Source organism: Podarcis bocagei, assembly GCF_964188305.1.
Source record: "Podarcis bocagei genome assembly, chromosome: 7".
Classification (NCBI taxonomy): Eukaryota; Metazoa; Chordata; class Lepidosauria; order Squamata; family Lacertidae; genus Podarcis; species Podarcis bocagei.
Window position 1 is genome coordinate 66482471 of NC_138132.1, and position 16788 is coordinate 66499258.

The window sequence follows — 16788 nt, forward strand, 5'->3', positions numbered from 1 at the left end:
GAGGAAGACATGGTTAGTGCCTCTTCAGAGGGAAGAAAAACACCTTGCAAGCCTACCGTGCTCCATTAAGAAGCTCCGTTTGACTTTCTTGGAGCTTCGTGTCTCATGAGGCCTGATCCTGATTAGCTTCAACAATGCTGGGGCATCACAGACCCTTCCCTGGACCCCAAAGAAGCACACTCCCCAAGGGTCCTTGGTGGAAACCAAGCAGTTCAAAGGCCTACCCATAGGGCCATTTGCAAGCCACAGGGGCACAGAGAGCCAGCGTAGTGTAGTGGTTTGAGTGGCAGACTAGGAGCTGGGAGACCAGAGTTCAATTCCCCCACTTGGCCATTAAGCTCACTGGGTGACCTTGGGGGCCCATCACTGCTTCTCAGTCTAACCCACCTCACAGGGTTCTTGTGGGGATTAAAGGAGGAGTGGGAAGACCATGGTCACCACTTTGACCTCCTTGGAGGAAAAGGTAAATGCAATCAAAATAATGATAACAATTGTTGCCCATGGTTCTTTCTGGTCACCCTAAGAGATGGCAAGCCTAAGACATAAGCTGCCAGGGATCAGCTCTTGTCACGCCAAGACACTTGAGAAGAAAGCCATCGCATAGGCGGTCCTAAGATAGGATTGGGTGCCCATGGCTAACTCAACTTCAAATACGCTGAGTCAAGGATGTTCCCATATGGGTACCAGGCACACACAAATGCGTGTGTACACAGAGCCTTAGTCTGTAGTACTAATGTGATGCCCTCTCCTTACCCAGCCCCATCACAGCACCAAGCTGCTGGTTGCCACATCCCAAGATATCTAGAGTTGAGGGTTACTTTTAAACCTCCTTCTTCGTTCTCCTCCTCGTTCTCCTCCTTCTTTTTCCTCCTGGCCTTCTTCTCCTTCTTCTCTTTCAGCTTCTTCTTCTTCTTCTTGTTGGGGGAATAGTCGCTGCCTTCGCTCTCTGATTTCTCTCCTGCTTCCTCTTCGTTTTCGGAGATTTCGTCGTCTTGGTTCCCCTAGATTTCAACAAAAACAAACACACATGCATGAGTTAAAGGAAGACAGGTCATAAAATTGAATGAGGCAAATTCATGGAGGAGAAGGCTTTCCATGGCTACTCTGCCTCCACTGTTGGAAGTGGTAATGCTAATGGTTTCTGGTTTCTGGGAGAGTGCTGTTGCACTCAGGTCCTGCTTGCAGGTTTCCCACTGTGGCATCTGGGTGGCCATTCTGAGAATGGGGTGCTAGACTAGATGGGCTACTGGCCTCATCCAGCAGGCTGTTCTTACATTCTTATGTTCTTAAGAAAAGAGGCAGAAGGCAGAGAACGGTCAGCTCTCCTGTCAGCAAGGGGACTGCTTAACACACACACACAACCCCCTCCTGGGCAGCTTCAAAGGCACAGCTCTGATCTTTAAGACCGCAAGACAACTTTCTCTTGTCGTCATTATTGTCATTAGCTGCCCTTCAACAGCAGATCCATGGGCAGGTGACAGCCATTTTAAAATTCAGAATGAAGAACAGTTAAAACATATTCTATTCACAATAATAATCTGTCAAATGTGTGCAGTTAAAGTTTGCTTCTCTGTGTAAAAAGAAAAGAACCACTAGATTACAAAAGAAAAACCTGGCCAAGCTGCTGTCAGTGGGTCAAGCATTATAAATATGATCCAAAAAACCAGAGATGGGGAATCCTGGGCCTCTGAGCATTGTTAGACTCCCAACTACCATCACCTCCAGCTAGCATGATCAATGGTCAGGGATACATTTGTATCATGCAAACACTTGAAATTGTCTTGAGCGTACACCTTAAATGTAATGTGAAAACAGTCTTATCCAGATGCACAGACTTATGCCATGGATCCAAAAGAGACCAGGACTGCTTTAGAGCAACATTTTTGCAGCCTCCCTTTCCATCTGGCAAAGGCTGCAAGTACATGCTACGTCAAGAGCTGGCAGTGATAAAGCCAGGAAGATTTCAGCACCTTGGACAGGGACAGAAGCCCAGTATGGGGCGGACCCAACTGCATCCCCAGCACAACTGGAATACTCTGCATAGGAAGCCACTGCCGCTGCCCCCCCCCCGCCCCACAAATCCTGAAGCTTTTGGTGCTGCTTGTATTTACAGCTGCTGCACAAGCACCAAAATTGATGTGCAAACATCTGGCCGATGATAAAGGGTCTGGAAGCCTATGTGAGACAGTCGAGGGAGTTGGATATGTTTAGCCTGGAGAAGAGAAGACGGAGAGGTGCCATCATAGCCATCTTCAAATAACTTAAGGGCTGCCACGGGGAAGATGGAGCAAGCTTGTTTTCTCCCGCTCTGGAGAGCAGGACCTGAGCCAATGGAATCAAATGACAAGAAATGATATTTTGACCAAACATTAGGAGGAAGTTTCTGATGATAAGAACTGTTCTACAGTGGAACCAACTCCCTCAGAAGGTGGTGGACTCTCTTTCATGGGAGGTTTTTGAACAGGGGTTGGATGGCCACCTGTCAGGGATGCTTTAGCTGTGATTTGTGCATTGAAGGGCCTTGGATTAGATGACCCTTAGGGTCCCTTGCAACTCAACAGTTCTATGGTTCTATAGTCATGATTTCACTCTATCCAGTGTTCCATGCATGAGTGTCTTGGTTGAAACAACAAATGATGGATTTCCCCCCAGAATGCCACCTTACCGTCACAGCTTAGCATAGGGGGTGGCAACCTAAGGCCCATGGGCCATAAGCAGACCATGGGGGTTGTTTAACCGGCCCACGAGCCACCCCTGAACCGAGCCACCAGCTTGGTGAGTCCCCACGCGCTGCGCTAAACCGGAAATCGCATCTATGCAGATGCCAAAAATTGTGTCTGCACAGACACAGACGCTGGAAATCGTGGGGGGGGGGGGGCGCTCACGCATGCACATGATCCATCCCATGGAAGGATCTCCTCTGGAGTGAACCAGCCCAGGTGAGGTAAAGTTTGCCAACCCCTGGGCTTAACATGAATGAGAGAACCTGGAGCGGGGCTATGCAGATGAAAGGAGTGGGGATATGCAGATCAGAAGGGCGGGATTCTCAATGGCCTGTATGGGGTGGGGTGGGGGGCTGCCACCAGATGCACAGAGCAAACTCACCAATGACCTGAGAACATCCCTTTACTTTCTCTCAGATTGTGAATAGCACCATCTCCAGCCTGCAAATATTTGAGCATCCCTGGACCAGCTCGCATCATGACCGGATGGATGTTCACACTTGATATAAGCCCCCAAATCTCAGTCTAGGCCCCTCCTGATGTTTTAGACTAGCCTGGGCCCATGGGAGTTATAGTCCAAAGTATCAAGAGGGCACCAGGTTGGGAAAGTTGGATCTAAATCATGGGTATAGAAACACACAAAGACACCACTGGCTAGTATTTCTGTGTCCTTCAAGTTTTCCATTTAATAACAGGGAGAAAGGGGGGGGAGAGAGAGAGAAATCTACTGTTGCTTTTCGCTGGCGATATGAACAGTTATAATTTAGGCCTGAATAATTGGTTGCCATGGTAATTTCTGCAGAACTGACTGAAATCCCATCTCTCTCCCTCCCTCCCTCCCTCCCTGACAAGGACTTCCATCTAAATATGTTCAGACTCAAACAGCAGCCTGCTTGTTTTATGTCAATACATCTCCCTCCTGTTCAGGTTATGCTGTTGAGAGCCCCGGTGGAGAACAATCAGCAAATGCATTTGGCTGCCAAAATGGCAGGCATTGAGACAAATTAACTCTTGCAATCTAGATCTAGAATGAGGATACAGATACAGATATGCAGATGCAGAGGGGGCAGAGGAGAAATGAGAAATGAGCTCTTCTCTCTCTCTCTCTCTCTCTCTCTCTCTCTCTCTCTCACACACACACACACACACACACACACACACACACCCCACAGGTCACATCTGCAGTCATACATGTATCAAGAAGGGTTTGCGGCTGCAGGGTACATACCATAATCTACACTATACATTTTTTATTTTTTATTTTATTTAAATATTTATGAGCCACCTTGTCGAAGAAAATATTGCAAGGCGGTATACATATGAAAAGCACAATACAAACATCACAAACACATCAGTAAGAGCTTGTTGGCAGAAAAAAAGGAAAAAAAGAAAAAAAAGTACGAAAGGTCTGTCATCTAAAACATCATCTAAAATTGACAGCTAAAATTGACATCTAAAACATCATCTAAAATTGACAGCTCCCACCAAAATTCAACTGGTAGGGAGTTCCACAGGGCACAGCCCATCACACTAAAAGACTGGAAACTCAAAATCTCCCCATCAGAAGACAGAAGACCTCATATGCAGGAGTTTTTAGGGGCCACTCGCCAGCACCCCCACTTCAAAGGATCTCAGGGCCCTTGCCCAAGACCTACTGCCAACCGTAATTATTGTTTTTAATTAACTGTTAATTCATATACTGCTTAAAGTGGCAAGCTAGGCTTCAGAATGGAGAGTTCAGAGCCTGACAGATCAGTATAAGGCAGCTGTTATCTGTATGCACAAGTCCTGGGTAAGATCAGCTCCTGCTAAAAATGGGTGAAGCCACTTGCATGAAGAAGCATTGCAGGGGGTTGGACTAGATGATCCCTGGGGTCCCTTCCAACTCTGCAATTCTATGATTTGCTGAACCAGCTTTATACAAAATCAAGCCATTGGTCTGTCTGGCTCAGGATTCTGTCCCCCAGCCTGAGGACCTCAAGATGTTCTTGGACCAAAATCCCCATAATCTCTGACCCCTAGTCATGCTGCCCACCCCATTAGTAGTGAAGAATTGGATAGATGGCTGCACGCACCTTCTCCATTCTTCTCCACAAACAGAGGAGCTAAATTCAAAGAAAGAGAAATGGATACTTGGATCCGGCCTGAAGTACCGTTGAGAGGACCAACATCCCTTCCCCCTTGCAACTTGTTGGATCAAAATAAGGATCCGCCCAGCCTAGTGTCCTGTCCTCTGACAGTGTTCAGCCTCTGGGAAGATCACATGCCAAGATTAGTCACTGGATTGTGCCATGGCAATAGTTCAAAGGAGGACCAGATAAACTAGCAAGGTGTTCTGTGTGCTGGTCAGTTTTGCCCATTTCTTTCAACTAGGAAACGTTCCATTCGGTGGCTCATGGAAGGAGCACACACCTCGCACGCAGAAAATCCCCCTGAGGGAGTTGAGAAAGACCCCCATCTGAAGCCCAGGAGAGCCTGTATAAGGTCAGTGTTAGCCCACCTCCCTGAACCTCTTGCCCAGCAGAAGTTGCTGGACTCCTGACTCCGATCAGCCCCAGCCAACATGACCAATGATCAGGGGTGTTAGGAACTGCAGTCCAGAAACATCTGTAGGGCACCAAGTCCAGGAGGGGTGCCCTAAACTCAGAGCTGCTGCTGAGAATCAGGTTGGTGTGTGAACCTCCCCTCCCTCTCCTACTCCCCCCCCCCCCGGCCAAACACACATCGGCTTTCAGAACGGTGTTCTGCGTCACCACCAGGAAGACGGCCACTGTTTCCCCACCCATCTCTTCTTCGTAACAGGTGGGTGAGCCGCTCCCACGCACGTCTGTGCCGTCAACCGATGCAAATTGCTACCCGAATCCGGAGAGGAGAGACAGGCAGACGCAGAAGCCAACACTTCTGCTAATTAGAGCAACACCGCAAATGCTCACCCAAACAAAGGAGGCGTTGCCCGCATGCCCAAGCAGCTTCAGAATCATGAGCAGGAAATCTATACATTCATTTCTGTCATGGGAGGGTGTATCCTTTTAATTTCGTCCATGTGTCTTGCAAGAGCATAAAACTCCCAGGGTGAATGTGGGCTTCTCTCTATGTGCACCAGGAGCAGAAACCTCTGGCCTTGCTTAGCCTTTGCTGAGCTGTATAATGTCATTCTGCAGCCAGGACTCTATACACTCGGTACATTTAAAATAATAATACTATTATCATTATTATCATTATTCTGCACAAATTCCAAACATAATTACGTGTCCTTGATGCAGATTAAGGGCATTTGCATTGCTGGACATAATTTTCATTTCCCTGTAAAGAATGTATGTAGAGAAACATAGGAAGCTGCCTTATATGGAATCAGGCCATTGGGCCATCCAGCTCAGTACTGTCTACACTGACTGGCAGCACCTCTCCAGGGTTTCATCTTTTATTATGTTTTTGTATATGTTGTAAGCTGCCTGGAGTGGCTGAGGAAACCCAGACAGATAGGCGGGGCACAAATAATAAAATTAAAATTTTCAGGCAAGCGTCTTTTCTCATTGCTAACTGGATAAGCCAAGGATTGAACTTGTATCCTTCTGCATACAAGGCAGTTGCTCTACTGCTGAGCTATGGCCTTTCCCCTGTTTCAACATAAGGAGGCATCAAAGGCCCTCTGACTCTTGAGAGCCTTGTCCACATGCTTCTGAGAACTTCTTCGCAAGGCTAGAAACTTGCTCTGTTGGAAAACAGAGATGGCCAGGAAACTGGGACCTGCCTGTGGAATCGCGGAGCGCGGGCAGCCCTCTGTCCTGTCATCCCGCTCTCTCCAAAAAGCGTCCCCCAAGGTCCTCTCCCCTCCCTCAGATGCACCATCCACAGAGCACGGTTGGTACAGCAGCGAGCTGCCAAGATTTACAGCCAGCCACCAGGGACAAACTGTAAATGAGGTGCTGCAATGCAGCTGGAGTATCATAAGGAGGAGAAGGCCCAAGATGCTGGAGAAAACACTTCCAGCAAGGTGGAGAGGATGGGGCAGAAACAGCCATATCGGTATCCTGCCTTCACGGAGATCTGAATTAGTGCACGCATATTGTGTGAACACCTTGGCCCTTTCCTCAAACTTCCCTTTTGAAAGCTAGTTCTCATGCCAAGAGGTCCAGGACATACAAACATCAGCAGCATCTGCTAATACAGTGGTACCTCGGGTTACATATGCTTCAGGTTACATACGCTTCGGGTTACAGACTCCACTAACCCAGAAATAGTACCTCGGGTTAAGAACTTTGCTTCAGCATGAGAACAGAAATAGTGCTCCGGCGGCATGGCAGCAGCGGAAGGCCCCATTAGCTAAAGTGGTGCTTCAGGTTAAGAACAGTTTCAGGTTAAGAACTGACCTCCAGAACGAATTAAGTACTTAACCCGAGGTACCACTGTACTTTGCAAATTCAGACTGTCACCAGAGGGAGGATATTCTGTCCAGTGGGGCCAGGAAAGGGCAACCAAAATGATCCAGGGGATAGGGATTAACCGCCCCCCGCCCCCAGGAAAGGTTGCAGTGTTTGGGACTTTATAGTTCAGAGACAAGGTGAGTAAGGGGCAACATCACAGAAGCTTAAAAAAACGATGCGTGGCATGGAGAAAATGGACAAAGTTTATCTCCCTCTCACATAACTCCAGAGTTCGTGGACATACAAGGAAGCTGGATGTTGGAAGATTCAGGACAAGTAAAATAAAGTTCTTCTTCATGCAACACCAAATTAAACTATGGAACTCACTCTCAAGGGAAGAAGTGATGGCTACCAACTTGGATGGCTTCAGAAGAGGATGAGACAAAATCATGGCAGAGAAAGTTATCAATGGCTACCAGTCATAATGGCTACGCCCTGCAGAAAGGCTTCTGAATATCAGTTGCTAGAATTCACAGGATTTATCAAACCATAGAATCGTAGAGATGGAAGGGACCCCAAGGGTCACCACCCAGCCCTCTGCAATGCAGGAATCCTTGACAGATGGTGTCCAGCCTCTGCTTATAAACCTCCAGTAAAGGAGAGCCCAATGAGCTAAATTTGCCATGTGCATGCATTTCAGTGGGTCTACTCTGATTAGGTCTAACGTTGACTACAACCCATTATGGTGCTGAGGCGCCTGCCATGCAATCTTGAGATTGGGGCCCAACCATGCCTCAGCTTACTGTGAACTGTGAATCCCTTGTGACTCCTTTAATTCCCTCTTGCTCTCTACAAATAATGTTCTCCTCCCTAAATTGTAATGTCCACAAGCAGCTGAACTGCAAGCACTGCTTTACAGTGACCCAAAGCCTCACATTTCAAAATGTGATTGCATCCTTAAAACTGCACGTGTGCAATTGCAAAATGCATGGATTCTTTGGGGGGGGGGGTTGCATATTTGCAAAGAGCACAAGTCTACCTCTCTGCTGAGACACCTTTCCCATTGCTTTGATCTTCTTGTCGCAGATCTCCTTGCAAGGGAAAGGAGCTGTTATTGTACATTTTGCGTAACATCAGGCCCTTTCCTTCTCTCAGCTAAACATCTGATACACAGGAGGAGAGCCAGAGGGCTGGAGTTATGTATCGCTTTGGGGCCTGAAGGGTCCTAATCGCTGACACAAGCCAATTCAGCATTTCTGAAGGTACATACAATATCTCAAGATAAACTGGACAATCACACAATTGTGGACCTCTTACTCCTGCTTTCCCCATCCCAGAAACCCCAAGAAAACCTACCTCCTTCTTCTTCCTCTTGACTTTAGACGCCTTGTTCTCCTTCAGCTTCTTGGCCTTCTTCTTCTTCTTCTGGGTGTTCACCTGATCCTCAGGATAAAACTCCTCCAGATCTTCCAGGACTCCATCTTCTTCTTCTAGACCAGGAAGGAAAGGGATCAGTCAAGAAACTGGGATCCAGGAAACAGCTGGTTTAGCCGTACACTTAATCAGGCCATTAGAACCTCAATGGCTACCTGCTATTCCACCCAGCCTTCAATTTGAATTAGCCTGATCCTCTATTTCCTTTTCCCTTTCCTCTTCTATGAAGAAAACCTTCCTGGGACCCCACATTTAAATTCTTCTCTGGTCTCCTTGCTGGCCCTAGTAGGACCAACTTGGCCAGTTAGCCCTGGTGATCATTTGATGTCTACTGACTGGTTCATTTTTTCCCCCACAAAAATGACCCTGATTTTTTAAATTTTATGATATTGATGCTGCATTTTATGTTGTGTTTTATGCTGTTTTTAAGTCCCATTTTAATCAATGTTTTATATTTGCTGTTAGCCGCCCTGAGCCCAGTTTTTAAACTGGGAAGGGCGGGGTATAAATAAAAATTTATTTCTATTAATTATTTATAACGGCTGCCTCTCCCCATACAAACTGACCCAGACCCTGCAATCATCACCTGAGGCCCTTCTCCATGTGCCTCCTCCATGACAGGTCCAGAGGGTGACAACAGGAGAACAGGCCTTTTCAGTGGTGGCTCCCTGCTTGCGGAATGCTCTTCCTATGGAGGCTCACCTGACGTCATTATAACATACTTTGAGGTGCTAGGCAAAACCATTTCTTTTTCCCCAGGCCTTTGGCTGTGCTGGCCTCCAGCACAATATTGATTCTGCCCGTTGTGTCTCTACATGATTCATGACTAGAGACTTGACTTCTTAGCATCAGCCTTCAGTGTGAGGGGGTCATTCTGCTGCTTGTCTGCATCAGGAATGATTGGCCCACCCACTCATTTGCCAGTGCAAATGCAGCAGAGGAGGCTAGGTCTAGAAAGGGGACTCGTTCAGAGATGTGGTAGGTGTGCTCCTCTGAGGCTGCATCATTCTGACTCACTGTAGTTAGAGTGTTTGGCTCCAACACTCTGTCTCTCACACACACAGCCAGCAAGTATGGGGGGGGGATGTTTAAAACCTGCAAATACATTGCCAACCTCACAGGGCTGTTGCAGGAATCATGGGGCCAATGCTAAGACATGCCTTGAACAAGGTCCAAAATGTGCCTAGTGCAGCCCTTGCTGAAGTTAAGGTGATCTGAGTTTTGTCAGCGCCTGCATAGGAGACCACCTCATGTATGCAGACTTTGATTGAACGAAGTTATAAATAGGTACAAAGTGCTGTTACAGTTCTGGTGCAGCAAGTCGCCTTCAGTCACAGGTTCAGGTGAGCTTGTGATAAAGTATTCCAGCATCCTTTTCTCACATTGACCAGTCAAATGACCCAATGGGCAAGCCACAAGCAGGATCTGAGCACAATATCACTCTCCGTTCCTGCGGTTTCCAGCAACTGTCAGGAAGTTCTTCCTAATGTTTAATTGGAATCTCCTTGCTTGTCCATTGGTTTAAGGTGTACCCTCTGGAACAGCAGAAAACAAGTTTGCTCCATCTTCCATGTGGCAGATATTTGAAATGGCTATTATATTTGAAGGTGGCCATTTGTCCCTTCCCAAAACATTCTTCAAGGGCAGCCCTATGAAGAGTGCCTTACAGTAATCTAAGCTGGATCTTGCCAAGGTAATAGTCACAGTGGCTATTATTGGATATCCAGGATCAGCGTTTAGATCCAGCAATTATAACCCATATTCTTAAGGGGGAGTGCAACTCCCTCCCAAACATATTGCATGACTAACCCTGCCTCTGCCCTTAAGGATACTATCTCTCAGCCTCAGAGCCACCATCTGCATTATGGGGACAGCAACACGGACCTACTTTACAGGGTTGTTGTCAAGATTACTGGCAGAAGCACTTGAAAATGAGAGGCTTGAAAGTATGCGTGTTCCTGCAGCAACGTTGCAGAAGTACAGTGGTACCTCGGGTTACATACACTTCAGGTTACATACGCTTCAGGTTACAGACTCCGTTAACCCAGAAATATTGCTTCAGGTTAAGAACTTTGCTTCAGGATGAGAACAGAAATTGTGCTCCGGTGGCGCAGCAGCAGCAGGAGGCCCCATTAGCTAAAGTGGTGCTTCAGGTTAAGAACAGTTTCAGGTTAAGAACGGACCTCTGGAACGAATTAAGTACTTAACCCAAGGTACCACTGTATTTCTAGTGCAGGGAGTGCAGGACTTCAGAGGTTCCCCCATAACTCAAAAACCCCTCCCCATAAAACAGGACAAATTTTGCCAACTGTTGAAGTGTTAGTTCATTAAGGAACTTTTTTCTTCAAGCAGCTTGAAGCAGAAAAGGAAATATTATTAGGCAAAGCACCCAAAGACCAAGCAAATGGATAACCATGTTATTAATTAGCATCCTTTGGAGACCAATATGGTAACCTCTTAAAACTAGCAAGGCAAGCTTCCAGGTCACTAAGACAGGAGTGAACAGCTGAGAACCCACCTAGTGGACTTTGCTAATTAAGTTTCAGAGTTCACTATAACGTCAGTGAGTAGCAACAGCAGTGAGCATCTTTGGCAGTTTCCGAAGAGGCCTAGAGACAAATGGACTGAGGATATATCCAGCATCAGCTTAGAGCCAAGTGGCGCCCTCCCCATTCCTCAGAAGGAAACCCCAGGACACGAGAAATTTATAAAAGTTTGTAAAATTTATAGAAGTTTATAAAACTATGCATGTCATAGAGAAAGTGGCCAGAGAGAAGTTTTCCTATCTATCTCAAAACACTAGAAGTCATCCAAGAAAGCTGAATGTTGGAAGGTTCAGGACCGATAAAATAAAGTCCTTCTTCATGCAATGCATTGTTGAACTGTGGAACTCACTCCCACAGGAGGCAGGGATGGGCACCAACTTGAATGGTCTTAAAAGAGGATTAGAAAAAAAATATCTGGAAGAGAAGGCTATGGATTGCTACTAGCCACAATGGCTAAGCTGTGCCTTCGTGGTAGGAGGCTGTGATGCTTCTGAATGCTACAGATGGGGAGAGACTGATCATGTGCTTGCTGGCTTCCCACAGGCATCTGATTGGCCACTGTAAGAACAGGTTGCTGGACTCGATGGGCCATTGGGGTGATCCAGCAGGGTTCTCCTTATGTTCTTAAATGAAAAGGAATGGAGGATGAGTGCCCCTCTTGTGTGTCCCTTTTTAGGAATTCCATGAGGTCTCTCTGGAGACAGATTACTGGAATCAGAAGGACCACTGGTCACCTGGCCCAGAGGGGCACACTTTCCCAGGATGTCCCATCAGGCTTGCAAAGGCCTCCAAAGAACATCTGCTACTTGTCAAACGTTATTTACAACCTGTGCTCAGGCTTGGCAGGAAGCCCCATTGATTTCAGTAGGGTGTTTGCAAATCACCGCCCTCCCTCTCAATAGGCTTACTGAGGACAGCTATTAGCTAGAGAGAGGGGGGGGGGATGAGGTAGCACACTTCTAAACTCCAGAGGCTCAAAGAGATGTGAAGAAGACAGAGAGCTAATATGATTAGCCATCTTTCTGCTGCTCCAGAGGGTGGCTCCCAAACCGACTACGAAACCTTAGGAACAACTTTCTGAGCTGTGGAAGGGCCTCCCTCAGAAGGACTCTCCTTCATTGCAGGTTTTGGAAACAGAGCTTGGATTCAGAGTCAGGGATTCTCCAGCTGTGATTTCTGCATTTTAAGGGGTTGGACTAGATGACCCTGGGGGTCCCCTCCAAATCTACAATTTTATTATTCTAGTGGCTTTGCCCTGCTGCATCCAGACTCCAGGATTGGATGGAGAGAGGCGCCCAACAAGCCTTTGGATAAGCTAAAGGGAACCTCCATGGGCAGGGGCAGTCTACCTCAAGTAGATGATCAGAGAGGGAAAGGGGCCACCACCTCGGGGCCCTGTTTGGGAGTGCCCACCCCCCTCCCAGCGTGGGGGCAGTCTTGCAGGCCACCTTGGAGAAAGGTACCTGACCCAGCAGGACTCCTCTTTGGGCTGTTTTGGGGGAAAGAGGTGCACCCTCCCACCTGAGCCTCCACTCGGGTCAGCTTTTGTCCCCCCCCCTTATTCCTCCCCACGCTTTCTCCACCTACCTGACATGTCCTCCACGATCTGCGGCTCCTCCGCGCCGCGCATCGCTCTGCGAGCCGAGCGGCGGCCGCCTCCGCCCGGTGCGCACGTTGCGCTGCGGAGGGCGAGGCAGCGAAGATGGCCGCTGCAGCGACTGGGGAGGGATGGAGAGGGGGTGCTCGAGAGCCCGGCGCGCGGGAGGGGGGCAGAGATCGGCCCGTCTTCTTCTTCTTCCTCCTCCTCCTCCTCTTTCTCGCCGCTGCCTGCCCCGCCGCGATCCGCAGCCGCGCAGGAGGAGGAGGAGCGCGCTGGACCCACCTTGCACAAGCCAGCCCGGAGCGGCGGCCGCGCACACATGCCCAGGCGCGCGCGCTGACGTCCAGTCTGGTTACCTTGGCAACCGCATCCCATCATTTTGGGCACACCACCGGCGGCGGCGGCATCTCTCTCGGTAGACAGGCAAAGCAAGCCCCCTTCCCACCTTCCCAAACACGCACAAACGCCCCTCCAAGAATCCTCCCCGCGGAGATTTTTACGCACCAGGAAAGTGAGAGGCGCAGGGGGAGGAAATATGGGTTGGGGTTGGGAGGGTTGATCTTGCAGGGACAATGCGATATGAGAAAAGGACCACAATATTTCTGAGGGGAGATACTTTGATTTGGCATTTGTTTTTCTTTTTAAAGGACCACTTATTTAAGCTTTTCTCCAAAAAGCCGTGCCAAAGGCCCACCAAGGTTAGAGAATCAGTGGTGGTGTCATGGTTAGAGTCCAGGCTTCAAATCTCCACTTGGCCACTAAGCTCACAGGATGACCTTGGGCCAGCGACTCATTCCCTGCCTAATCTACCTCACAGGGTTGTTGTAAGGACAAAGTGGGCAGGAGGCCACCTTGAGGAAAGGTGGGATACCGATGCAACAAATAAATAACAGACCAACCTCCTGTTCTTGCAGGGGGAGATGCCTATGGGCAACCTGCAAGTGGGACCCAAGAACAGGAGCACCTTTTGCCCAACTGCGATTCCCAGCAACTGTTATTCAGGGGGTCTGCTGCCTGCAACAGTGAAGGCAGAACATAGCCATCAGGGTTAGTAGCCATTGGCAGCCATAAATTTGCCCAGTCCTCTGGGTTGATAGCCATCACTGTCTCCTGTGGGAGGGAGTTCCATAGTTTATGCACTGCCAGAGGGAAGACTTCCTCTTATCTGTCCTGCGTCTTCCAGCATTCTTGGACATCCCTGAGTATTATGAGAGTGAACTTTCTACAGTTCCATCACATCCCCTCTTATTCACTGCTTCTCTGAAAAGTCCCAAACTCTGAAGCTTTTCCTTGATCGTTTTGCTTGCCCTTTCCTGAACCTTCACCAACTCTTTTTGAGGTGAGGGGACCAGAGGTGAGGTGACACAGTACTGCAAATGAGCCATAGATTTCTATAACGGCATTATGATGTCAAAAGTTTCAGTTCCTTTCCTGATGATCCCTAGCATGGAACTTGCCTTTTTCACAGCCACTACACACTGGGCAGGCACACTCTCTTCCTATTTGTATTCCCCAGCAGATGGTACTCAGAGATGATGCTAGCTAATCTGAAGGAGGACAGGGAGGAGACTGGTGTAACCCGTGCCCAAGTGAGGATTCGAACTCAGGGCTTCCTCGCTTTGGATATTCTGAAGGCGAAGAAGCTGGCAGCCCACAAGGGGAGCAGCAAATTGGGTCCCTGGGAAAGCCCCACAGCCACCCTGGGGAGGTTTGTGGCAGAACAGAGAGTCAAATGGAGGCTTCCACAGCCAATCTAACAGCCCCAAGGACCCAAACTTGGACTGGATCCCAAATGATCCCTCACCTTTAGGATGTACCTCTCCAAAACTAAGGCAAGCAGAAGCCAATAGGCTTTGCTTATTATGCTGCTCTCTTCCAGATGACCGGTTAATTGAGCATTCAGTCTGGTTTTGTTTGCAGGTAGATTACACCATACATTGAAAGCAAATTATACCCATGTTTCAAGCTCATTTCTCCCCAAAGAATCCTGGGAATCGTAGTTTCCCCCCTTCATAGACCTACAATTCCCAGCACCTTAACAAACTACAGTTCCCATTATTCTTTTGAGGAAGTCACTCTGGGATAGTTCAGTCAGTAGAACTTGAGTCTCTTTATCTCAGGGTTGTGAATTCAAGCTCCATATTGTGCAAAAGCTTCCTGCATTACAGGGATTTGGGCTAGATGACACTCAGGGCACCTCCAACCTTTGCCATCATGGCACTTCCAACCAGCTTCTGAAATACTGTTAAGCATCCTTAATATTATTTCATGTGAAATGCCAGCTTAGCAGTATTTAATAAATTAAAAAGATCTCTCATTGCTTTCCTTAACTACTGGCTGACACAATAGCCATAGTACTTGGATGTTCACCCTGCACAGCTTGGCAAACTTAATATTGTGGGTTTTTTATTTAAAAAAAAATCTGGGGGGAAAGCTTTCCTCAACCTCTTCTGTTCCTCAGAAGCAAGAAGACTAGTTTGCCTGGCAAAAGAAACCCCTCTTCCACAAGTTGCTGCAACAGTCAACGTGGGAATTTCCTTCACAGCCAGCAAACTGCATTTGCTCTCCCAACTCATCTTATTCCACCCAGCTGCAAGAAGATCTAAGGAAAACTTGAAATAAGGACAGAGGTAGGAAGGAGTAGCCAGGGAGCTAGAGGCATGGCCTTGGGGTAGCAGAAGTTCCATGGTGCCAGCCTGGTCTACAAAGCAGGGCATATAGTTCGGAGGGATCCCCAAGGGTCATCCAGACAAACCCCCTGCAATTCAGAAATCGCAGCTAAAGAACCCCTGACAGATGGCCGTCCAATCTCTGCTTAAAAGTCCAAGGGACTTTGACCCACTGTCAAACCCCCCTTTACTGTCAGAAAGTTATTCCTAAAGTTTAGTCAGAATCTCATTTCTTGCCATTTGAATCCATCTGTTTGGGTTCTTCCCTTCTGGAGCAGCCGAAAACAAGCTCGCTCAGATTTTCCATGTGACAGCCCTTTAGCTATTTGAAGGGGGCAGTCATATCACCTCCAAAGTCTTCTCTCCTCCAGGCTGAACGTCATCCTAAGACTTGGTTTCCAGACCCTCTGGCAGGCCACTAGTGCATCTGTCAAAACCCCAACCAACTTCAATACTCTACATACTGCTTCATACATCCCCCCTCCCTCTGAAACCAGCTTCCTCTTCCCTATTATACAAACACAGTCTCTGCACCCCTCTCTCCAATTATGAAGCCTTTTCCATCACAGCAAGTGTGGGGAACCTTTAGCAATCTAGACACTGATGAACTACACCTCCCAACATCAACCTTGACCATGCTTCCTGGGGCAGACGGGACTTGGTAGTTACAGGTGAAACTCGAAAAATTAGAATATCGTGGAAAAGTTCATTGATTTCAGTAATTCAACTTGAATGGTGAAACTAATATATGAGACCGACTCATGACATGCAAAGCGAGATGTGCTTCCACTTCTCAGAGGTCCAATCTTGCTTGATTTGCAATCCTTGTTTTGCTGATTTCCTTGAATATTCTAATTTTCTGAGATTGTTAATTTGGCGTTTTCATCAGCTGTACGCCATGATCATCACAATGATAACAAATCAAGACTTGACGTATCTCGATTTGCAGGTGACGAGTCTATCTCATATATTAGTTTCACCTTTCAAGTTGAATTACTGAAATCAAGGAACTTTTCCACGATATTCTAATTTTTCGAGTTTCACCTGTAGGTTCCCCGCACCTGAATTGCAGGAGCTCTTTCATCCCACCCCAATACAAGGGGATGAACCTTCCCCTCAGCCCAGTCTCCTAGGTTGGCAATCGCAGGCACAATGACCCTCTCAAACACCAGCACCCAACACCTTCCCAATTTTAACTTGAGGTGCTTTAGCTTGTGGAGAAGATAGTTTGGTTGGGGGAGTGAAGGGCTCGCCCAACCTTTGGGGGTGGTCTTTCCCCCCCATGTTTTATGTGTTTTCCCCTACAGGGACGGGTGGTGTTTCCAAGCATCGCCAGTTTTTTCTTCTACAAAATGTGCCCTTTGCAGCGATCCTGAGTTTGAGATTTCTAAGTGGGTTCTTGGGCACATCAGAAATGGGAACACGTGACTGTGGCGCCACTACCCTGGAGAG

The 16788-nt window shown here is 47.8% G+C and overlaps 1 protein-coding gene across 5 annotated transcripts in view; it reads right to left on the reverse strand.

The window, feature by feature from the left end:
- The window catches only part of CHD5 (chromodomain helicase DNA binding protein 5), a 59541-nt gene extending 46555 nt beyond the window's left edge, over positions 1–12986 (reverse strand). For 4 of the 5 annotated variants that reach the window (XM_081201346.1, XM_081201345.1, XM_081201342.1 and 1 more), the window contains exons 1-3: positions 12655–12985; positions 8444–8577; positions 819–1001 (exon numbers count right to left, since the gene is read on the reverse strand). In XM_081201346.1, the coding sequence (XP_081057472.1) occupies positions 819–1001; positions 8444–8577; positions 12655–12697 (360 nt within the window). In that variant the 5' untranslated portion in view covers positions 12698–12985. Of the gene's footprint in view, positions 1–818; positions 1002–8443; positions 8578–12654 lie in introns of all 5 variants that reach the window. The other variant, XM_081201344.1, reaches the window with a different exon arrangement.
- Between the last annotated feature and the right edge of the window lie 3802 nt (positions 12987–16788).